Source organism: Papaver somniferum, chromosome 6 (assembly GCF_003573695.1).
Source record: "Papaver somniferum cultivar HN1 chromosome 6, ASM357369v1, whole genome shotgun sequence".
Taxonomy (NCBI): domain Eukaryota; kingdom Viridiplantae; phylum Streptophyta; class Magnoliopsida; order Ranunculales; family Papaveraceae; genus Papaver; species Papaver somniferum.
The window spans coordinates 132,680,099-132,704,005 of record NC_039363.1 but is presented as its reverse complement, the minus strand read 5'-3'; the positions used below and the strand labels follow the sequence as shown (position 1 = coordinate 132,704,005).

At 36.4% G+C, this 23,907-nt stretch overlaps 3 protein-coding genes, 1 long non-coding RNA gene, 1 other non-coding gene and 1 pseudogene across 12 annotated transcripts; 1 reads left to right on the top strand and 5 right to left on the bottom strand.

The window, feature by feature from the left end:
* Window positions 1-1,075: 1,075 nt before the first annotated feature.
* LOC113289365 (protein DMR6-LIKE OXYGENASE 2-like) lies at window positions 1,076-3,778 on the bottom strand. The gene is made up of 4 exons (XM_026538601.1): window positions 3,684-3,778; window positions 2,359-2,868; window positions 1,604-1,934; window positions 1,076-1,504 (listed from the first exon to the last, which is right to left on the bottom strand). The coding sequence occupies exons 2-4, from the start codon at window positions 2,847-2,849 to the stop codon at window positions 1,244-1,246; spliced, it is 1,083 nt and encodes a 360-aa protein (XP_026394386.1). The 5' UTR covers window positions 2,850-2,868; window positions 3,684-3,778; the 3' UTR covers window positions 1,076-1,243.
* LOC113289364 lies at window positions 2,851-4,613 on the bottom strand (annotated as a pseudogene).
* Window positions 3,177-3,248, top strand: TRNAM-CAU. The gene has a single exon. It is a non-coding gene; the product is annotated as a tRNA-Met (tRNA).
* A 609-nt stretch (window positions 4,614-5,222) lies between the features above and the next one.
* LOC113291511 (salicylic acid-binding protein 2-like) lies at window positions 5,223-5,718 on the bottom strand. The gene is made up of 2 exons (XM_026541037.1): window positions 5,590-5,718; window positions 5,223-5,504 (listed from the first exon to the last, which is right to left on the bottom strand). The coding sequence occupies exons 1-2, from the start codon at window positions 5,716-5,718 to the stop codon at window positions 5,223-5,225; spliced, it is 411 nt and encodes a 136-aa protein (XP_026396822.1).
* Window positions 5,719-5,792: 74 nt separating this feature from the next.
* Window positions 5,793-17,097, bottom strand: LOC113289366 (putative inactive methylesterase 20). 2 transcript variants are annotated; one of them, XM_026538604.1, is made up of 3 exons: window positions 17,075-17,097; window positions 6,306-6,412; window positions 5,793-6,193 (listed from the first exon to the last, which is right to left on the bottom strand). In XM_026538604.1, exons 2-3 carry the CDS (start codon window positions 6,330-6,332, stop codon window positions 5,813-5,815), a joined length of 408 nt encoding a protein of 135 aa, XP_026394389.1. In that variant the 5' UTR covers window positions 6,333-6,412; window positions 17,075-17,097; the 3' UTR covers window positions 5,793-5,812. The 2 variants fall into 2 exon arrangements, with proteins under 2 accessions (XP_026394389.1, XP_026394387.1); XM_026538602.1 differs by lacking the exon at window positions 17,075-17,097 and having other exon boundaries at window positions 6,306-6,459.
* Window positions 17,098-17,132: 35 nt separating this feature from the next.
* Window positions 17,133-20,453, bottom strand: LOC113289363. Of its 7 annotated transcripts, XR_003330984.1 has the most exons (9): window positions 20,119-20,453; window positions 19,502-19,980; window positions 19,338-19,377; window positions 18,466-19,250; window positions 18,302-18,380; window positions 18,137-18,216; window positions 17,958-18,052; window positions 17,394-17,577; window positions 17,133-17,292 (listed from the first exon to the last, which is right to left on the bottom strand). It is a non-coding gene; the product is annotated as an uncharacterized LOC113289363 (long non-coding RNA). The 7 variants fall into 7 exon arrangements; XR_003330983.1 differs by having other exon boundaries at window positions 18,466-18,640; window positions 19,103-19,980; XR_003330981.1 differs by having other exon boundaries at window positions 19,338-19,980.
* Window positions 20,454-23,907: the final 3,454 nt, after the last annotated feature.

Here is a 23,907-nt window from a genome sequence, read left to right as displayed (position 1 = left end):
AAAGGTCATTTTATACAGGTTTCTGGAAGAGTATATAAGCATAAAGCTACTAATAAATTATAGCAGTAGAGAGAACATTAGACGCGGGGACAAGAACAAGTTTAAACTTTCTGAGAGAAAAAGTGCAAAGGAATTCGACGATTTAAGCTTTAAAGTTCTTAGTAAACTGAGTTACAGAGAGAGAAGTTAATCAGGGTTCAAAGTCAAAAAGAATTCGAAACGTATATACAAGAGTTAGATCAAGATATGGTGATTCAGAGAATAGAATTATGCATAAGAATGGTGAGGTTTGCAATTGAGTTTGTTGTAATCTTTGTTGAAGCTGTGGGATGTGCTCTTCGGGATAATGCTACATCTGCCGTATTAACGCCAGTACCTATACCTGCTCATCTAACTACATATGTACCTCTTGTTGGGTTTCTACCTTAAATGCGTGCACTTTGATCAGACTCCGATGCAGCAACGGAACGGATTATATATAACACCAAAACCAATGATTGTGGTACTTGTTACACAATTTTTAATCACTTGATTTGCATATGCGAGAAATAATTGATAGTGATTACCTGAAGGAAAAGAAGTATAAATGTTTTTGGTATAGATAAACGAAAGGTGAATATACTGTTTGTGAATGAGGAAGAGAATTGTTGTTTTTTTTTTCTTCTTAATTGTACAAGTTTTGCAGCTCATTTTAAGTTGAGATTTCTTTTGCCGTAATATGATTCTATCCATCTCTCCTGTTCCGCACAAACATAATTCGTCGAAAGAACTAAGAATTTCAGAAACAAACACCAGTTAAGCAAGTTGCAATTCAAAATTCATCTGCTAGCAGTTTCGGATCAAGTTTAGTATTCTCCGAACAAATAACTCCAACAAATTCTTCGGTAAAAATGTTTTATTACCTTAATATGTTTATTAATTGCAGTCTGTTAAAAAGTTTTGTTTAGTCTTATGAAGAAGAACGTCCATTTAAAAGTACTTAAGAAGAAAGATATGGGTTTGTAATCGGCTTTTCGTTCGAGTAGATTCCTCTTAGTCAACATCTTCAACACAAGTCCTAATTGATCAAGAGTTGTTTATGAAATCTAGAAAGTGCATTAACTAAGCTGAAGTTGTCTTAATTGTATTCAAAGTTGGAAGCTCAAGGGAATGAATACATGTCACCATGAACTAATCCACAAATTACTTAAAAACATGGAAAACAAAGATACATGCTTGACTAGCTAGAAGGATACATAAATTGTCAATCGGATTCTTTGAAGTGATGTACTTGAATGTTCTCGACATCGAGCTTCTTGAAATCACTTATCTTTCTGGTCTTAAAAAACTTCCCCCAGTTATATTCCTTATATTTGGCTGGATTCTGGTCGTTTATCAGCTCGTCTAACGGCTTTACCATTACAGTATGTGAAGGGTTGAAAAAGAAAGGGATTGAAAATCTTTCCCTCTCTGAATTAACCACCACTCTATGCTCTGCACTCCCGTACTCATCGTTGCTCCAGACCTACAATCACATCAAAATGTCATAACAATAATTCAATCAGTTTAGTCCCCCCATAGATAGATGATGACCCAAACATGGTTTGTTGTGTAGTTTATGTACCTGAATTATATCGCCGACGTTGATTATGTAAGAACCTGCAATAGGCATGACCTTGATCCACTCACCATCTGTTTTGCGCTTTACTTCTAGACCACCAACATCATCCTGTGCTAGAACAGTCAAGGCACCCGAATCTTTGTGATGACCGACGCCAAGAGCTAAATGTGGTGTTGGACAAGGTGGGTAGTGGTTGAACCTTATAAAACTAGTATGCTCATCATCGAAGTAACCATTTAACCTCTTTTCTGGCAAGCCCAAGCTTAAGGCCATGATTTCTAGCAGCTTAAATGATAGTTTTTCCATAGCTTTAGCATATTCTTCACACACCTCCCTGTTTTCAACATCAAATGCGTTCAAGTTTGGTCATGACTAAACAAGTGAGCAATTCGTAGCTCTATATTGGTTCATTCTTACCAAGGAAAAGAAAAACAAACGAAAATTTGGAAGCCTTTATCTGTTATCAGAGCCATTTGGTCACAACCAAGCCATTTGGCCGCAATTCGTATCTCTAGCTCTATCAGATGCGGAAGCCATTTGGTCACAACTACACAATACAAGGTCACAACTAAACAAGTGATCAATTCGTAGCTCTCAGGCTCTCAGCCAGATAAAGCCAGGTTTTTCGATCTTGGCACCTGTGGGTTATAGGCACACCACACTTCCGCTGCACCAGTATGATTATCTTGATTAAATGAGTTGGCGCGATTTCGATAGAAACTAATCAATAATAATATCTAGCTCTAAATTTGTTTTACCTGAATTCAGGAGGATAAGTTGGCCATTGGTTCCTCAACTCATGGAGCTCATAATTTTGGTCATGAACTTGGCATGATGCGGCAGGTAAGACCATCGGATCTATCACGGTGAAGTCGAACACTTCCTTCCAGTCTCTAACATTCTTGGTATGCTCAGTGTCGTAATAACCCAAAGGATTAGTCTCGTCTCTCTTAACTTTGCGTCTTTCCTCAGGCGACAGATCAAAGAATTTCTTCACTGTCGCATCAACTCTCTGTTGGAGTTCGCACGGTACGCCGTGATTGATGACTTGGAAAAATCCCCAATCCCTACACGCATTGCCAATTTTGGAAACAATCTCAGTTTGAGCATCGATTGAACCCGAACTCTGATAATTCTGTGTTAATTGAAAGAGGTCAATCACTGGAATTCCTTCTACTATCTCGGCAGAATTGTTGGGCTTTGGCCTGTGCTCTAGAGGTTGGACAAAAGCCACATCAACTTCAGCCATCTGATCTCTCTATCCTTCTCTAACAAAAATGAATTAATTGTTTCACGATAATGTCGAATTGAAGAACTGAAACCTAAAATGCAATTATTCGGAACTCGTAAATCTGAAGTGTGAGCTAACTTTTCCTTTTTGTGCTTCACTAGTAATTTGTTTACTCTACAACACTACCATCAGAGAACATGTGAAGGATAAAACAATTCCTAACTGCTGCAGCTTTAGTTCGCAAAGCTACAAATAATGAGAGAATCTCTTTTATTGCAAACCTAATCCAGTCTCTGGAAAAAATTATCAGATGTAAATTGATCTAAAAATAGAGCTTGATAACAAATCAGAGTGGCGCAGCGGAAGCGTGGTGGGCCCATAACCCACAGGTCCCAGGATCTAAACCTGGCTCTGATATTTTTATAGAGAAAAGGCTTCCACACAAATTTTAAGTTATTGTTTTTGAATGATTGATCTCTTCACATGCAGAAGATGACCAGATTGTTTAAAATGATGTATTTGAAGGTTTTCAACATCAAGTTTCTTGAAATTGCTTAGCCTCCTTGTCTTCAGAAACTTCCCCCAATTGTATTCTTTATATTTTGATGAATTCTCTGTGCTTATGAACTCATCTAATGGTTTAATCATCACATCGTGAGCAGGGTTTAAGGAGAAAGGAATGGAAAATCTATCCTTCTTTGAGTTAACCATCACTCCGTGCTCTGGACTTTCGTACTCATCATTTGTCCAAACTTGTTACAATTCCAGACATTCATGATGAAGCCTCACCAAAAAACATTGATTCTGCTGCTATAAGAAATAAGAAAGGGAATTTAAGCTTCAAGGAGTTACCTGAATAATGTCGCCAACATTGATAACAAAAGAACCTTGAATGGGATTCACCCTGACCCAGTCCCCCTTGTATTTTCCGCTTTACTTCAAGGCCGCCGACATCATCCTGAGCAAGAATAGTAAGAGCACCACCATCCTTGTGCCGACCAACCCCAAGGGCAAGGTGGGGTGCAGGACAAGGTGGATAGTGTTGCAGGCGGATAAAACTCGTGTTGTTCTGATTGAAGTAACCGTTCAGCCTCTTCTCTGGTAAGCCTAAGCTCAGTGCCACCAGTTCCAGCAACTTAATTGACAAGTTCTCAACAGCACTGGCATACTCTTGGCACACTTCCCTGATCCATAGAGTAAACCAGTCGTACAAAAAAAAAAAATCTCAATCACAATCTAGCTAGTTCTTTTCAGAACAGAGTGTATAAGTTACCTTAATTCAAAAGGGTTATCAGGCCATTTTTTCCTCAACTCTTGGAGCTCATTATCATGCAGTTCATGTGATGCAGGTATTATGGTTGGATCCTTCACCATAAAATCAAATACTTCTTTCCAGTCTCTGATGTTTTTCGTATACTCAGTATCATAATAACCCAATGGGTTCACCTCATCCCTCTGCACTTTTCGCTTCTCCTCAGATGGTAGACCAAAGAACTTCTTCACGGCTACCTCAACTCTGTGCTGGAGATCGAACGGCACGCCATGATTGATAACATGAAAGAAACCCCATTCTCTGCAGGCCCTGCCTACTTCGGTTGCTAAATCATTACGCTGAGCTTCTGTGGAGTCATCCGGATGTAGCAATGGAGAGAGGTCAATTAATGGAATTTCTACTGCCTCAACAATAACGTTCGGTTCAGGTCTATGCTCAATGGGTTGAATGAAAGCCACATCTACGACATCCATCTCAATAGATCGACTCTAAAATATTGGGTATTTGTTCTTCCGTGCTTTAATTTATGTATGATCCACCAAAACAACTGCTTGCAAAATGTGATTCTCCAAGACATTTAGATAGGCCTTCAAAAGGAAGACCTATGTTTTGTTTTTAGCTGAAATCAAAACGTGACTAATAATGCAGGCAGCTGTGCCACTCTGGGACTGGCTAAGAGTGTTGGGGATTGTGTCTACTCTGATGAAGACATTTGATTTATCATAAACTGGTGTTATCTTAAATGTTTAATTTGGAACTGGGATTGGCTGGGCGGCCCATGAAGGAAACATTTATGAAATCATCCCATTCTTCATATCATATCATATCACATCTAATCTGAATCTGTATCTGTTTTCTCAATAATGCTTAATAGGACCGAACACAAGGTGTTGCAGTATGATTCGACCCACACGCCACAACAAATTTAGACCCACATCATAATGGACTTGCTCCTCCAGATTTCAATCACTATTATTTTATCAAAAACAGTAAATTACAATGACTTGCACTAGCTTCTACTGGTCTGGATGCTAATCTCTAAAGATCAAGCTTCCTTTCATCCTAGTGAATAAGTTGCATATTTTATTGTTGTAATTTACTGAAGAGCTCATGAAGTTTCAAGCTTTTTCAGCAATTTCCTGAAGACAGACAAAAAGCTGCTGAGGCTGGGAGATCATAACCATGTAATCCGAACCAGTAATTTCCTTCACTTCATCTGTTGGATCGTTCTCTATAATCGAACGCCGAAAATCCTTGGATATTGCTTTATCTTGTTCAGATAGGATGTAAACTCGCTTAACTGATCCATATTTCTGCTTGGACATTGCAATTTCTTTTAACATGTCTTTCATACTGTACATACGTACAGGCCTCATCAGAATAATCGCCAGAGCTATGTCCTGTTATATATCCATTACACATGATATCATCAACTTAGTCTAGTTTAGTCATTAAGGAATCAGCTAGGTAGTTAAACTACCTTACCTCAGGTGGACTGAGATTATACAGAGTCGACGACAAGTAATTGGGACCACAAATGAAAGTTGTTGGTACATCCTTCACCCCTTCATCGTAGGTATATACGCTGTCACCTGTTGAACCCTGTAAAAGCATTCTTCATTGTCACCTGTGGGACCATAAATGAAAGTTGTTCCAATCCATGCACTATGATTGTAAGTACCTCTTTGCCGACATCGGAGATATCGATTTATTCTGAAATGTTGGGCATCAAAGCAGTGACAAAAACAGCCACAGATATCTTCTCTGGGAACATTTCCATAGCTTTCGAGATGACCAACCCTCCCAAGCTGTGACCCACGAGGATCACCTTCTCGTCTGGTTTAATGGATATGCCGCTAGGGATAGAGTACTCCATGAACTCCATGAATGGGCGTATATAGTCGGAAAATGACCGGAGATCGTTGACCTGCTTTGAATTGATTCCAGAACCTGCAAGGTCCAGAACTGTGACACGGTGACCTGCTGACTTTAGCCGTGGTGTCAACTTATACCAACACCATGCTCCATGACAACCTCCATGAACAAGGACAAAATGCTTGTTTGTTGATTTACTACTACTGTTGGTTGCCTGTGGATTAATGCAGCAGTTTTCATCCTAGTTTTCTTTATAATTTGATTCATATAAAAACGACTGAATTAAAAACATATATCTGGACAAAAGAAACGAAAAGTAAGAGTACCACAAATGAATTCCTCTCATCCTTCATCTCTATCTTCTTCTATCTGTTGTAGGTCCAAATGAGTTTACTGTAACTTCTGTTTTGTGAGAATGATTCAGTAATTTAATCTGTCATTTAAACAAAATTGAAAGAAAAATCCAAATATCAAACAAAAAGTTTTTCTGAAATGAAATCCAAAGAAAAGCAGACACACGTATGGTGGAGTAAGTTGCAAATTTATGGCTTTTACTGCGTTTGCTTCTGATTGGGTTTTCTCTTTCTTTTTTTCTTCATGATGTAACATTCTTTATTCTTAGGTTGACTTTAACCAACACAAATTTAAAGAAAATCACGGTGACATGGTGAGAAAATCTTCCGAAGATCTGTTGGAAGTTAAACCAAGATATGGTGATTTGGTTCGTGGATCAACAAATGTTGTTGACACACCGTGCGATATTTGGAATTTGGAGTTAACTAGAAGAGCAAGTTGTGTCGGTTGCTTGTTTTAGAGTTTTACTATGTTTAGAGTTTCTTTGTGTTTCTAGAAGTGTGATTTATTTAGAGTTTGATTTTATTAGGAAAGTACTTGGAGTGACTGTCAAGTTTGTGAGACTATAAGTAGGCTGTTAAGCCACGAGAGAATGTACACCAAACTGATTGTCAATTGAATCGTTTTATTGCTTCCGCGGTTGCTCTCCTCTCTCTTGCTCGATCCTACATTTGGTATCAGAGCAAGGTGAGAGGAAGAGGGAGGAGAGAAGATAGAGTTAGAGAAGTTATTCATCGTTCTTTCGTTTTAAGGGTTTAAGAAAAAATCAGTGTTTGGTGCTGCAATAAAATAGTTTGGATCAAGAAGAGAATTGTTTGAAGACTTGTCAAAGCCGTGTTGCTGTGAAAGCAAGGTCTGTCAAATTGTTGATGCGTTGATGGTTTTAGAAGAAGAACCTAAAACTAGGGTTCGAAAAAAACAACAACAAGGTTACTGCCAGTTTCTTGTTGCTGGTGAACACGAGAGCGTGAGAAGTGGTGGTTGTTTGATTATTAAGCTAAAAAAAATTTGGTTGGTGCGACGGTTTGTTCTGACTTAGGGTTTGGTTTAGAAGCTGAGCTATTACAAGGAACTTGCTGGAAGAAAAAGAAACTGAGGTTGAAAACTTGTGATAGCTGAGTCATGTGTTTGCTGGGTTATTTGAGCCGAGAAACAAGTAGCTTGGTGGTGACAGTCTGTGATGAACTAGGAAGTAAAGGGAAGTTCTGCTGCTGTTTTTTTTTTCGTGAAGAAAAGAAGAAGAGTTTGTTGCTGCTCCGGACTTGTTTTTACGCAGGAGAAAATCAGTTGAAAAAACTGATTTGTTGCTGTTGTTTGGTCACAAGGTTCGTGTTTTAAAAAAAAGGGTTACATCGACGAAGGGACACGCTGCAAGATTGCTGCCTTTAATGGTAGTTGATAATGGCAACTGCAAGATGAAACTTAGCTTATATAAAGACAACTCTCTTTATTGATGTTTAGAAAATCTCTCAAAACTAAACACAAGCTCTAATCTTGCTCATATGATCAACCACAACTTTGGTGATCATATATATATAGAACTATGAATTCCTTTTCCTAGTCCTATTACCTTATTACATGTCTTTCCTTTTCTTAGAACTAGATGACTTCTAATTCCCTTAGGATTACATCAATTTCCTAATCTTGTCCTAACCAACTTGTTAGTGACTTCTATGTTGAAGTTAATCCAACATTCTCCCCCTTAAGCTTCAACTGTGCTTGTGAAAAATCTTATACGTATGATGGTGCTCTCGTCTCCCATGGCTCGGTGTAGACAAGCTCTGATACCAATTGTAGGATCGGGACAATATCGGTGCTATGTGGTTGGGCCCAGAAGTAGGGTCCGGCGGTCCATGAAGATCCTAACAACTGGTATCAGAGCTCACAAGGTGAATCTTGAAAAGAAAAGAGAAAGATTGTGAGAGAATCTTGAAAAGAAAAGAAATGTGAAGGTTTCGTAACAATAGCGTGACTGGAACAAAGAAACAAAGAAGAAAAGAAGAAACAACAACAAGGTTGTGAAGAAAGAGAAGTTAATCACCAGGTGGTGACGAGAGAGTGAAGAGAAGAGACGTCACAAGGTTGTGATCGTGAGAAGTGAAGCAATCCCAGTGTGGGGATTTGGGTAAGAGTTGAGTGAAGCAATCCCAGTGGGGATTTGGCTAGAATTGTGAAGATATTCCAGTGTGGAATTTGTGTTTGGTTAGCAAGTTGTATAGAGCAGAATGAGGTGTTTCTAGCTTGTTAAGGTTTGTGTTCCGCTGCGATGAAGAAGAATGTGAAGTGAGTGTTTGATGATTGTTGTGAAGAAGATTAGTTTATGAATTGAGTTTGATAATGATAAACATATGATGTTGAAAGTTAAACCAAGATATGGTGATTTGGTCCGTGGATCAACTACCGCAGTTGACGCAGTCAAGTTGGATCAACGTACGTTGTTGACACACTGTGCGATATTTGGAAGTTCGAGTTAACTAGAAGAGCAAGTTGTGTCGGTTGCTTGTTTTAGAGTTTTACTATATTTAGAGTTTCTTTGTGTTTCTAGAAGTGTGCTTTATTTAGAGTTTGTTTTTATTAGGAAAGTACTTTGAGTAATCGTCAAGTTTGTGAGACTATAAGTAGGCTAGTGAGCCATGAAGAATTATACACCAAACTGATTATCAATGTAATCGTTTTATTTGCTTCCGCGTGTGCTCTCCTCTCTCTTGCTCGACCCTACATTTGATATCAGAGCAAGGTCAGAGGAAGAGAGAGGAGAAGGAGAAGAAGTTGTGCGAGATTTGATGGTTTAAAAAGATAAGTTAGAGAAGAATTCATGAAGTTTTATAGGGTTTCTAGATAAAAAAAAATTAAAAAAAGAAAGAAAAAGGAATTGCTTGAAGTTTGAGCTGAGAAGGTAGTTCTGTTGGTTTGTTCGTAGTTGTCAAGCAACGTTCGTATTGGTTTGTTCGTGTGAGTCCTGAAAGGACTTTGAACAAGGTTCGAGAGTTAAAAAGAAAAGACTTGTTTGAAATCCTGTCAAAAGAAGCGTTGTTGCTGTTTTTCAAAGGAAAAAGATTTTGCAAGGTTACTTTTCGTGACTTGTTGGATTGGAGGCCAAGGGTTTGAAGCAAACAAAGAAGATGGTGATTACCGGTAAAGCAGATACAACAAGTTGTGAAGAAGCGATGCAGGCTGCTGCTATTTGGATATCAAGTGTTGTTGTCGACGTTTTGTTGGAGAGTCTAATTTGCCCTAGTTTCTAGTCATGGGTTTGAAGAAGGTTTAAAAGTAGGGAGTGTTGCTTAAGGTTCAGGTATCTGTGTTCAATTTCCAGAAGTTGGAGATCGAGTTTAAAGGAAGGAGATGTACATTAAACAAGGTTGCTTCCATGAACGATTGATAAACCTTTAGGGTTACGGTAGCTGGTTCAAGTCCGTGAGAACTGGGAAGAGTTTATGGCTGTGAAATCAGCTAATAAGATTGTTGCTGATAGAGATTTCTGCTGCCATGTATTGGTGGATGTGTATGAAGATTGCGTTTGGTCGAGAAAACAATGGAGGAAGAAAATATGGTGTTTCATCACAATGATGATCATCAGAGACATGACAGGGATGGTGGTTGCTGTGATGAATGGGTGAGATACGAAGGACATTGAGACTTGGGTTTGTCTCGTATCTGTTTTGAACAAATCAAAAGGACCTGAGCTATAGTTGTTAATTAACGAGTCTTGTTTGAAAGGAGTGATGGGTTCTGGTGAAGAACACCGCCGGCTAAACCTAGGTTGCGAAGAATCAGAAGCTCGAGATATACAAGGAAGTTTAGAGTTTCGGAATTTCAAAACAGGGAAAAGCTCAGTAAAAAAAAAAAACAAGGAAAGTGTTGTTGGAAGTTGGTAACAGTATGTGATGTGTTACAAATAAGATGTCACAGTTAAGAAGAATTGTTACAGAAGCGTAACAGGATAAGTGTCACAGTTGTGACAGTGAGCGTGACAAAAGGGTTATAACAGTGTGGAAGTGTGGCAGTTTCTGTAAGAGGTGTTAAAGAAATCAGAATTGATGATGATTGAGAACAAGGGTTACTGTGGCAGAGTATTGGTTGATTTTAGAAGGTAAAGAAGCTTTGGGTGAGTGGTTGTGTTCAAAGGGTTAGGCCATGGATTCAAAATTGGTATTGCAGTCGAGAGAAGGACTGATACAATTTGATGGTGTTGATTTCGAGTTCAGAAACTTAGAATGACAAGGTAATTTGGGTGGTTATGTTTGAGCTTAAGGGAGGATGGTATCATGTTAAGCTCAAACATAGAGATTGAAGAGTTTGTGGCAGAAACTTGGAAGTCTTACAAAGTGTGGAAGACTTTGTGTTAGTTATTGCTTTTGGAAGAAGCATAACAAGGGAAAGATTGTGAGAGAATCTTGAAGAACAAAGAAGTGTGAAGGTTTCGCAACAATAGCGTGACTGGAACAAGAATATAAGAAACAACAACAAGGTTATGAAGAAAGAGAATATTAATCACCAGGTGGTGATGAGAGAGTGAAGAGAAGAGACGTCACAAGGTTGTGATCGTGAGTTGTGTGAAGCAATCCCAGTAGGGATTTGTCTAGAGTTGTGTGAAGCAATCCCAGTGGGGATTTGGCTAGAGAAGTAAAGAAATTCCATTGTGGATTTTGAAGAGTTGAGTGGAAATCCTGCGCGTGAAGTGGGTAAACAAGATTTGAAGTTGAGCTACAATGCTCATTGAAGAAAGTATGAAGATGATCAGCTACAATGCTCGATGAATTGAGTTAAAGAATCTGGTTTTGTGTTGATTTCGAATACATTGATAATCAATATGAAGATGAGCTACAATGCTCTGATACCAAATGTAGGTCGAGCAAGAGAGAGCATAGTACACGCGGAAGCAAATGAAATGATTACATTGATAATCAGTTTGGTGTACATTCTTCATGGCTCACTAGCCTACTTATAATCTCACAAACTTGACGAAAACTCAAAGTACTTTCCTAATAAAAACAAACTCTAAATAAAGCACACTTCTAGAAACACAAAGAAACTCTTAATATAGTAAAACTCTAAAACAAGCAACTGACACAACTTGCTCTTCTAGTTAACTCGAACTTCCAAATATCGCACAGTGTGTCAACAACGTATGCTGATCCAACTTGACTGCGTCAACTGCAGCAGTTGATCCACTTGGACTGGATCAACATCATATGTTGATCCACAAACCAAATCACCATATCTTGGTTTAACTTCCAACATCCTCCCTTAAACCAAGATATCATTCAATGTGAATTCCGTAACCCTCTTCTTCCATTGATAAACATTTGCACGTCCTTGTCTTTTATCACAAAGTGTGGCAGACTTTGTGTTGGTTATTGCTTGTGGCATAGGCGTAACAGGAGACAGATTGTGAGAGAATCTTGAAAAGAAAATAAGTGTGAAGGTTTCGTAACAATAGCGTGACTGGATCAAAGAAACAAAGAAGAAAAGAATAAACAACAACAAGGTTGTGAAGAAAGAGAAGTTAATCACCAGGTGGTGATGAGAGAGTGAAGAGAAGAGACGTCACAAGGTTGTGATCATGAGAAGTGAAGCAATCCCGGTGTGGGGATTTGACTAAGAGTTGAGTGAAGCAATCCCAGTGGGGATTTGGCTAGATTTTTGAAGATATTCCAGTGTGGAATTTGTGTTTGGTTAGCAAGTTGTATAGAGCACAATGATGTGTTTCTAGCTTGTTAAGGTTTGTGTTCTGCTGCGATGAAGAAGAATGTGAAGTGAGTGTTTGATGATTGCTGTGAAGAAGATTGGTTTGTGAATTGAGTTTGATAATGATAACGAAATTCTGGTATGAGAAACGACAAGAACGTGTTATACGTTTATCAATGGAAGAAGAGGAATGGTAAATGATAAAGGACAAGGACGTGCAAACATTTATCAATGGAAGAAGAGGGTTACATAATTCTCGTTGAATGATATATTGGTTTAAGGGAGGATGTTGGAAGTTAAACCAAGATATAGTGATTTGGTTCGTGGATCAACATATGATATTGATCTAGTCCAAGTGGATCAACTGCTGCAGTTGAAGCAGTCAAGTTGGATCAACATATGTTGTTGACACATTGTTCTATATTTGGAAGTTGGAGTTAACTAGAAGAGCAAGTTGTGTCGGTTGCTTGTTTTAGAGTTTTACTATGTTTAGAGTTTCTTTGTGTTTCTAGAAGTGTTATATATTTAGAGTTTGATTTTATAAGGAAAGTACTTGGAGTAATTGTCAAGTTTGTGAGACTATAAGTAGGCTGTTAAGCTATGAGAGAATGTACACCAAACTGATTATCAATGTAATCGTTTTATTGATTCTGCGCTTGCTCTCCTCTCTCTTGCTCGATCCTACAATATCCTGTATGGGTCATGTAGATTCTTGAGAAAATCACTACGATTCCAATGTTATAACATTGGATTACAGGTCATGAGTCATATCATTTGCATAGTTGGACTGGTTACTAATTGTAGGAGTGCCTTTTACCTGTTTTTCGGTTGGGTTGCTCTTTCTTTTGATGGGTGTGAATAGTTATTTTAAACAGTTGTTGCCGCCTTACATGTGTAACAGCTTTATACTTGTCTATAAAGGCTCTATGTAACCTTTTTTGATTTTCTAATGAGAATTTTTTTTGTTGTTTCACTAAATACGACTACGGTATCAGCGGAGAAACCGAGTTTCTCTGTTAGGATCCTGTTCTTTATCTGGTTTTCATCTATGATTCTTGTTCTTTATTTTCTGTTTTTTCTCATCTTTTGATTGATCCGCTTAAGGCATTTGATTTGATTATTTCATCTTCTTTTCTTGCTTTCTTTTCAACCAAATTTATCAGATCTGGTTTGTAGTTCATGTTTCTTCATCTTCATCTCATCAATTTTTAGATATTGATTCTTTCTTTCATGATTCACGAATTTTCATCTTCATCAATGGAAAATCCAACCTCTTTCTTGATTTCTAAAGTTCCAATTCATCAATTAACCAGCATTGTTCATCTAAAACTTACAAATGGTAATTTCTTGACTTGGAAATCTATAATGCTTCATGCAATTAGAAAATTCGGAATTATGAAGTTTCTCGATGGTTCTTATCCTTGTCATGTTCAATGCACAACTGCAATAAACAAAACAAATGGAGTTGAAAATCCTCTTCAGTCAAATTAGTTAGATGAAGATGCAACCATCCTTATTTGGATACAATCAACAATTTCTGACTCAGTTATTGCTTACTTCACCGGATCAAATACATCTCACGAAATCTGGAAAAACATTGAAGAACAATTTTCTGGTGTTTCTTCAACTCACTGATTCAATTAAGAACAAAATTAATGTCTATCATACATAGTGACAGATATGTTCCCAATCTTCTGAATGAAATCAAATTATTTGCTGACAAACTTGCCGCTGCTGAATCTCGTGTTTATGATGGTGAATTGGTTGTTATTACTCTTTCTACTTTGAATTCTGATTATGCATCTTTTACTACTTCATTTCGCATCCGTACTCCTCATGTTTCAAGCATTCAGTTACATAATTTCCTTATTAGTGAAAATACAGTTATATCTGAAAGATCTAATTAAAGCTTTACTTGATGAATCTACAAATCGTGCTTTTACTGCATCGACGACTAACTTCTATGGTTCTGGTCGAGTATTTCATCGTGGTTATACAAATTTTCACTCCAGAGGTAGTGGTCGTAATTATGCTGCTAGAGGTTTTGGTCGTGATCTACTTCCATCTCCTCCTTCCTTTGCTGGTCAAGTATCCTATGTACCTCCTCCTTCTGAATTATCTTCAGGTGATAGACTAACATGTTAGATTTGCAAAAAATATGGTCATGATGCTAATGAATGTTCGAATCAGATCAATTTTGCCTGTCAAGTTCGTGGACCTCCTAAAAATATACAAGCTACGGTGAAAATCCATGTTAGAGCACTGCTCGGTCGAACTCGCAAGCGTTTCTATCTCAACCTTGTTTGTCAAGTTTAGTTGTCAAAACTATAAGTCTTGATTTCTAGTCTACTTATAGTTATGTCTCGGATTAGGATATAATGTGTAGTTGAGCTTTAGACTTCACGACGTTCATCGACTGAATACGAAGAACTACTAAGGGGAGCTTGTGGAACTTCATCAACAAAAGGTATATGGAGACTTGAACTCATCTATCACTCATAAGTCTATTTCTATTCTATCTCCTATTGAGACAAAAGTCGTATAGCTATATAGACTTTATATTATATACATTTGATATTTCGAGATGAGTGTAACTCTCTTATATCTTTCTCGAAATATGTGTTGGTACGTAAGCTTTCGCTTTAACCAAATTCATCTTTTATTATTGACAAAAGTCAAAAGATGATCATGTGAAAATCGCATGGTAACATATTATATGATTTGTGTGAGACAATCATTTGATGTAGACTCAGAATATTTCGTATTGATCAGTTGATCACTTGAAAATTGCTTTGAAGCTAATAGTTTGTCTGAGACAGCTATTCTCGTCTTCCAAGAATGTTTCAATGATTAAAATGGAGTTTAGGATAATTAACCTTTGATTGGATATAACACAATATGCGTACTTGTGTGCTAACTGTTGCAAGTATATTCCAAATCCGAGAATTTTGTATGCATACCCGTATGCGTACTGATTCAACAATTGAAGTCCGGATACTATAGTATGCATACCTGTATGCGTACTGATTTCAACTGAGTTCGATCATGAACGACAATATGCGTACCCGTTTTCATACTGGCGAACAAGACCAAGTCCGGGAACTTAGGTATGCGTACCCGTTTGCATACCTCAGTGGGTTAAGTTCTACAATCGGTTAAGTATATTTACATACTCATGAACAAGTACATTTAGATAATAAGGAATGCAATCTTTGCAAAACTTGGCTATAATGTTCATGAATTGATTCGAGTGAATCAAAACTGATTTTGCTTCAATTGTGTCTTGTATACTTCTATGAGATATAAACAATTGAACAACTCTATAACTAGTTTCATTTGAGTCAGTTGAACTAGTTGTGATTAAGATGAACAAGGTTAATATGAAAGTGTTCATATGGCTAACTTCAGTTAACTGTTGTTGAGCCAACTAAGTGTAGACGTTTAGGTACGGTTACCCACATCTAAATGAAGGTACATTTCACATGTGTGTAACAAGCTAAGACAATATAACGGTTGAAAGATATTATCTTGAATTTAATCATATATTCATCTAACGGTGAATATTGAATACTTTGTTACCAAGGTAACATTGATTGCAAACCCTGATTTGAAGACTATATAAGGGATACCTTTAGCAACTAAGAAAACTAATCCCCACACCTCCTGTGTGATACTATTTGCGACTAGAGTCGATTCTCCTTTAACGTAGGTTTTTCCTAAAACCATTATAGGTTAATGACTTAAAGACTTCATTGGGATTCTAAAGCCATACCCAACTATTTAATCTGTAGTTGCATGTTCTGATCTTACTTTCTTCTATCGTATTGAGTACTATCTTTTTTAAGATTTGCTTGATATTTAATCTCCGATAGGTAAGATAAAAAGTAATCACAAAGATCTTCTTCTCGTTCTTTGTGATTCCACAATATCTTGTTCCGCTACCATACAGTTAAGATTAATGTGAGGTGATTGATGTTACTAGGCTGTTCTTCAGGAATATAAGTCTGGTGTATCAATTGGTTCATGTTTACCTTGATTTATCAAAAGATGGAACAAAAACTCGTAGGTATTTCGGTGGGAGACATATTTATCTATTCAATAGACTTTTCTGTGTGAGACAGATTTGTTTATCAAGTCTTCGACTTTGGGTCGTAGCAAATCTTAGTTGTGGGTGAGATCAGCTAAGGGAATCAAGTGTGTAGAGTCCTACTGGAATTCAGAGGCGTAAGAAACGAGACTGTACCTTAATCAGTGTGAGATTGGTTACAAATCTCAAAATAAACTTGCAATCTGTAGAATTAGGCACGAGGGTTCCACACATCATGTTCTGATAACCAATATCAAAACTGAAACCACAAGTAGTTTTATTTTGATATGTTACCAAGGAAAAAATTGTCCGAATTTTTTTTTCCAGTTTAGTTTAGCAAAACAAAAATCAACTAAGCACCTTAGTCCCTTTGCTAAACCGATTGTTCAAAAACAACCGCTTAATTCTATAAGAATAAAATAAAGATAACTCTATTTTTCTCATCAGGTACTAATTATCCATAAACTTAAACCTTCCAATTTTAAACAAGACAAGTACTAGGTTAGTTAACTAGTATTTCTTGTTAAGGCATTCAATTAGACTTGAATAAACGAAACCTCACTTTGATAAGTCTAACTAAGATCAAAATTAACTTAGTTTCTCTTATTCGGAATCGAATTGGACTAAACAACTCATCCCGTACACCTTTTATTTCGTTAAGCCATAAATAATTCATACAAACCAATATAAATCAACTTGCATAATTATTCACCTCAACCGGAAGCAATTGAAAGAACATAAACATTCAAACACCGCAATTGCACCGAAATTTTGTAAGCCTAAACAATTGATACCACACAATAAATCAAGATAACAATAACCAATTGAATCACACACATCCACACACATCATGGAATAAACATCAATTGAACCGAAATTTTGTTAAGTAAAAGCAATAAATATATATAATATAAACTCAGGATTTTCTTAAACAAGAAAACAATTAACTAACAAGATTATTACCTCAAATTTCGCATCCACTTCTCCAATATGTTTGCATCTTCGTCCAGGGAGAATTGATATCAAAATATCATCATGTTGTCATCCTTATGCCAAAACAAAAGAATAACAACAACCCTCAACCTTTACCAGAGAAAGGTCATGTTGCACGAGATTGAGTGTTACCAGCAAACTTTATAGAAAGAGGTAGTTTCCCTCTCAAGTTGTTATCTGGTATTTCCCTGCACATGGAAGTGATAAAAGGTAGGTCAAGTCTTGAGACTGTAAATTGTAAACACTGAAATAAATCACTAGGAAGAAGGTATTTCTCCAGTGAAGTGACCTGAGGAACATAGTATTTCCCAACATACGAAGAGGCAATGAATTCGATAATGTTCATTCCAGAAAATAAGAAAATGACTATAAACCTACTCCAAGTGGAACTGGATCGGGCTGACTTGTTATTCAAAACTTCCAACATCTTCTCATAATGACCATCAGTTTTTGTAACATCACCCAGTGAGCACCTAGAACAAAAGTCATTTAGCACAAGTGAAAAAACAATGGTAAATCGCTAAACAAACTTCACTTTACATCCAGTAGAACTATAACGAGAAATTTATGGCAAAAGGTAACATAAGGGGAAAACATGCCTATGAAGTATAGATGTGCCAACAACGCATTAGACGTAAGTGTACCAAGCATATAAAAAGGTTAAGTTATTAAGCAAAAATGTACTTGTGCAATGAGTATAGATATGAGAACTAGACCACTGCGCTTATAGGTAACTAATATTTAAATGAGTTATATCTATGTAAAATTCCCTGCAATATTAACACAAACATTACAAATAAAAAGAAAAGCTGACTCGTGCTAAAATCTCTAAAACTACAAAACAGAACTTAACCTTATGTAGATTTGATGTTACAAATCTTTCCCCAAATGGAGTTCTGTTGATACCCTCCAGCATCAGGTTCAAATTGCAAGTACTTCAGGAGTTACCTTGACAAAATCACAAATAAACATTCATCATTATACTGAAAATTGACTCTCCTGCTCAATTTACAAGAGAGGCTATAAACTTACCACTTAAAATTGACAAATGCATAATAATTCCTTCATATGTGGTCCTGAACTTCTAAATCTTATAGGATACATTGCTATTCCTGCAATATTAACAAATAAATCATTAACAGGAGAGGCATAAACTTAAAACTCAAACAAAGAAGTTATAGTTGAATTTATACTTACTCCATCTGCAACCTATAATGCCAAGAACTGCAAATCATGGACGAAAGGTATTCCTTTGAGCTGCAACTCAAATATGTATCTACAAAATAGCAAGATAAAGACTTAGATTCGCGAAAAAGTGACTAAATTCCTTAAACCCATTTCCTAATTCTACATTCCCCCACCTGGTTTGCAGTGTTTTTAATAACCAACTGATGTAAGATTAAGAAGTAGATGGATCTGAGTCCAGTGTCTATGACTTTCGTAACTTCTCAAGCAACAAAGCAAACACCTTTTCCATGACTTGTGCCATCTTCAGAACCCGTGTATATCCAGTTTCCATAAGTCATAAGTCATCACCTGTCATTGAGAAAAAGACAGTAAAGTTAATACACGGATGAAAACTAAGAAAATAAAATCCACATTGGTGAGACTATGAAAATAAAAAACTAACAGGCTGAGTGATACGTTAACAATTAGAACAGAAGAATACTTTCATGACGGTTAAACCATGACTATGTCTATGACAATGGAAACAACAGTCCTATGAGTTTCCAATAGCTTCTAAAAAACAACTTAGTATAAATGAGTGCATACGCAGCATTAATTCACTATACTAGACAAGGATAGTTGTCAACTTGCTTCATCCTGCATCTATAAGAGAGGGCATGCAAAACTTATTCATTTACAATGCATGAATAATACCACTAGGATCAAGTAAACAAAATTTCTCAGCCTCGGCAATATTCTACTGGGATCAACTGAATACAGGGAGGATATAACAAACCAATCCATTCATACAACACCAGCTTCATAAACGACCTGTTTTATGCCTTCTTAGGCATAGTTTTACATTAGCATGAGCAAGAAAGAGATAAGTTGAAGCGCATGATTCTAGAATTCCTGGAGATGTGTTAGACATCCAAGAAGTAACCTCTTTACTTCTGCCACCTGAAATCTACAGTAAGCCCTGCATAAACATTTTACATACCGGTAAGTCGTCTTACAGGAGTTAACAGAAATAGGTGGAAAGTCATCAAATAAGATGGCTAGTTACCAACAAGAGATACTTGTGTACAGGTTGAAGGCTCAAAACCCTAAATTACCAACAGAAAAACAATTTACATACAAATCTGTAACACATCAAATAAAATTCTACGATCGAATGAAAACCAGGAACAAGGTCTTACTTTAAGAGCATTAGAGATAACAATACTTTACAATGAGGGGTGATGTAAAGGAAAGTGAATAAGTTGATGACTGCAGCAACACCACCAACAAGCTCGGTTAGCCACCATATCTGAATCTACCACCAAAAACACCTATAGACACCCACATGCCAACATCCGTAGAACCACCAGCTTCAACACCAAACCATCACTAACAACTACAACAAGCTAAGAAGTATCATCCACTTGTACCCAACCGCTACCAACATCTCTACCCACTATAAAAACAAACCTATGACTGACAAATCTCTACCAACAACTGACAAATCTCAAACTATTACCTGCATCACCACCACCACCCATTCTCATAGAAGATCCAGGGATTTTTCACAAACACCAAGAAAATGAGGCACCACCACCAACTAAATCCAAAAATCTGTAGCACTAACCACACTACTAGCACCTGCATCCACCATCAACAAGACATACCACTTTCACCAGCAAAACCATCAACACCACATGACCATCAAACTGAAATCAAAAGGAAACCCATACTATAAAATTCTACCATAAACAAAGATAAATGTTGCAAAATCTGTACAAAATAGAATTAGGTTAAAATAAAGCAAAAATAGCAGCAACAAAAATGTAACAAGATTAGGATTATACCATGCAGGATCCGTTAGTTCGTCACTAGAGAAAGAAATTTTAGGTTGAAACCAACCACTCCTTACAGAATCATTGAATTTAGAGAAGAAAACAATTTCTAGGGATTGGGTGAGTTATTGTAAGATTTAGGTTTGATTTCCGAAAGATGAGTTTTGATTTATGAGATTTAGGTTCAGGATAAATGGTTTGATTTCTAAAAGTTGAGGTTTGATTTCTGCAAGCTTGGATTTTGATTTCGCAGATCTCCTTCCAGGGTTAAATGAGAAAGAAAAAATGGGAGAGGAGAAGAACTCGAAGAGAGAAAGAGAGAGATAAAAAAAATAAGGTAAAAAAAATGGGAGAGGCGAAGAACTCGAAGAGAGAAAGAGATATATAAAAAAATATATAAGGTAAATGAAAATAGAAGAAATGAGAGGATAATAAGGCTCCAAAAGACATTTAAGTCCTCAACTATATTAACAAAGTCAAGCGCGTCCTAGTTTATATTTTTCTTTTTAATAATTAGGATTAGTGCAACGTATCTTATGTTATCAGCAACGAAAAAAACGTAAGCCACGTATATATAGTTTGCAAACCTCCAAAATGAAACGTTGCAAAAAGCTGGATTTGGTGTGATGAATTACGAATATTCGTGGTATAATTTATATGATATAAATGTTTTTCCCTCTCTCTCCTCTATTTTTCACTCCTTCGTCTTCAACAAAACCATCAACAATCTGCTCAGTTCTGGTCCATTTTTAGACCGGATCCGAGCAGATTTCTTCATCATTTTTTTCTTTCTAGGTTAGTTCGTAGTTTTAGCTTAGTTTTTATTATGTTTTCTACTTATCTACATCATTATGGTGGTTTTATCTACTCTTTTGAGGTTTATCTTCGCTTTAATGGTGGTTCTTGGTAACTGGGTTATGTCTTAAGATCAATATTGATGTTATTCAATGACGAAATCTTCATCCTTGTTGTCTCCGACGACGGAATCGTCATCATCATCTTATCTGTCGACGGAATCTTCATCGATGATTTATTTAACGACGGAAGCTTGATTAATCGTTACAGGAGATCTGAGACAATCACTCATATTTTGGAAGTACATCTTTCTAAAGAAGAAAATAAACTGAATGGTTGGAATTTAATTCCGGAAAAACCAATCTTCCTCCGATTTAAACGGATCTTATTCATACTTGTGTTTTTCTTACTCAGGTAATCCTTTTTCTTCTCTTATTCTCCTTTTCCTGTTACTTTGAATCATCTTATTCTTGATTTTAAACTCATTGTAACCTCGAATTTCCATTAATTAAAAGGTTCATTGTTTACTAAAAATAAAATAAACAAAATTATTTCTAAATTTTACTAGTTATTATTCATAAGGATATAATTGTAAAGAGGAGGGATCCCCTCACACTTTTATTATCACACTATCTGACATGGTGTACGTCATTTTTGCGAATAAAAACCAAACCGTAACGGATTTGAAGCTAATATTTTGGGGATATGTTGCTTTTACATAGTTTTACGTTCCTACCAAAAATGAATGTATTCCGAGACGTATAAGACCACCATCTAATATTTTTAAAATGAGCCATTGAAAATCAACGAATTTCTGGCAGTCAAAATTAAGATCAGTAGATTGTGAGGTTTTATATTTTTGAATGTGCTCATTTTTAGTAGGCATGTAGAACTTGGTAAGAGGAACATATCCTCAAAATATTAGCTTCAAATCCGTTACAGTTTAGTTTTTATTCACGAAAATAACGTCTAACGTATGAGATAGTGTGATAATAAAAATGTGAAGGAATCCTTAATTAAAAATTCTATCATCTCCTCTCTTCCTTAAAATTTGTGTAAACTTGAACTAGATTATTTATTCAGGAACAGAGAGAGTATAACATAAATCCGTGTGGATCTGTATTGTGGAAGATATTAACCCATATATAACAATAATCTTGTTCGTATATCATTCACCAAGTTGTCTCATTTGGCACCGCATCTTTGATAACAGTAATCTCGTTCATATATTATTCACCAATCTATACGACTTTTATCTCAAATAAGAGATTGAGTAGATAGACTTTTGAGTGATAGATGACTTCAAGTCTCCACATACCTTTTGTTGATGAACTTTCACAAGCTCCCTTAATTGTTCTTCGTCTTCAATCGATGAACGCGATGAAGTCTAATGCTCAACTAAACTTTCTATCCTAATCCGAGACTTAGCTATAAGTAGACTAGAAATCAAGACATAGTTTTGGCAACTAAACTTGACAACAAGCTTGAGATAGCAACGCTTGGGAGTTTGACCGAGCAGTGCTCTAACACTTAGGCATCTAGGTTTTCAAGTTTCTTCTTCTTTGAAGCATCCATGTTTGCAATTTTAATTGAAGGGTGTTGGCTTTATATTTCAATTGAAGGATACCGATTTTGTTATATAAAGCCAATACCCTTCAACTGAAATTGCAATTTTTCTTCTCATTTTGCCTTTTTTTTTCATGTATAACACAACTTAAGTTGTTGGAGGTCAAAATTTTACTTAAATCCTATTCTACGACGTATTTGTACTTATGTCATTTTATTTATGAGTTTTTAATTTTGGTTATAGATTTTGTTTCCACTTAGAATAATCTACAATTGTCATACGTCGGAGGGACTAGTATATACTTCTTCCATCCCTAAATAGATGACCTATTTATTTTTAAATTTTGTCCGACCTATATCATTAAACAAGGAAAAATTTATAAAACTACCCTTTTATTTGATTGGTTCCTGTTCACCTTGATTTATCAAAAGATGGAACAAAACTTGTAGGTATTCCTGTGGGAGACAAATTTATCTATCTTCGTAGACTTTTCTGTGTGATACAGATTTGTTTATTAAAGTATTCGACTTTGGGTCGTAGCAACTCTTAGTTGTGGGTGAGATCAGGTGCATAGTATCCTGCTGGGATCAGAGACGTAGGAGCATAACTATACCTTGGATCAGTATGAGATTGATTGGAGGTTCAACTACAGTCCATACCGAAGTTAGTTTGTAGTAAGCTAGTGTCTGTAGAGGCTTAATACATTGTGTGTTCAATCTGGACTAGGTCCCGGGGTTTTTCTGCATTTGTTGTTTCCTCGTTAACAAAATTCTGGTGTCTGTGTTATTTCTTTTCCGCATTATATTTTGTTATATAATTGAAATATCACAGGTTGTGCGTTAGTTCAATCAATTAGAATATCCGACCTCTGGTTGTTGATTTACATTGATTGATACTTGAACATTGGTCTTTGGTACCGTTCAAGTGATTTCTCTTGTATTCAATTAGACTCGCAGATTTCTATTTGCTTGAGTAAGAATTGAATCGATAAAGAGAGATATAACTCTTTGATATACTTTATTAAGATTGAGTCTAGTTGATTCTCTTGAAAGTATATTAGAGTTTGTCTATACAGATTTCTAAGCGAAATATTGGGTGTGGTCTATGAAGCACGGATACTGATACGGGGATACCGTTACCGGGATACTGATACGGGGATTCGTCAATTTTTGAAAAATGGGGATACGAGATATGTAGGGATATGTGTATTTATTAAAATCATTTAATTTTATAACAATTCATTTCATTAAAAAGAATCACATAAAACGAAAAAAATTCTTAAATACTTTATGGAATATTAAAATAAAAACGATAAAAATTGTCTAAAATCTGTCTCACCCATCACTCATTATTATTGTCTTCATCAAAGAGCACAACTTTTTGTCGTGGCTCGTCAAGTGAAAGATTTGCAACTTCAAGTTCTCTCACACCATCTAGTG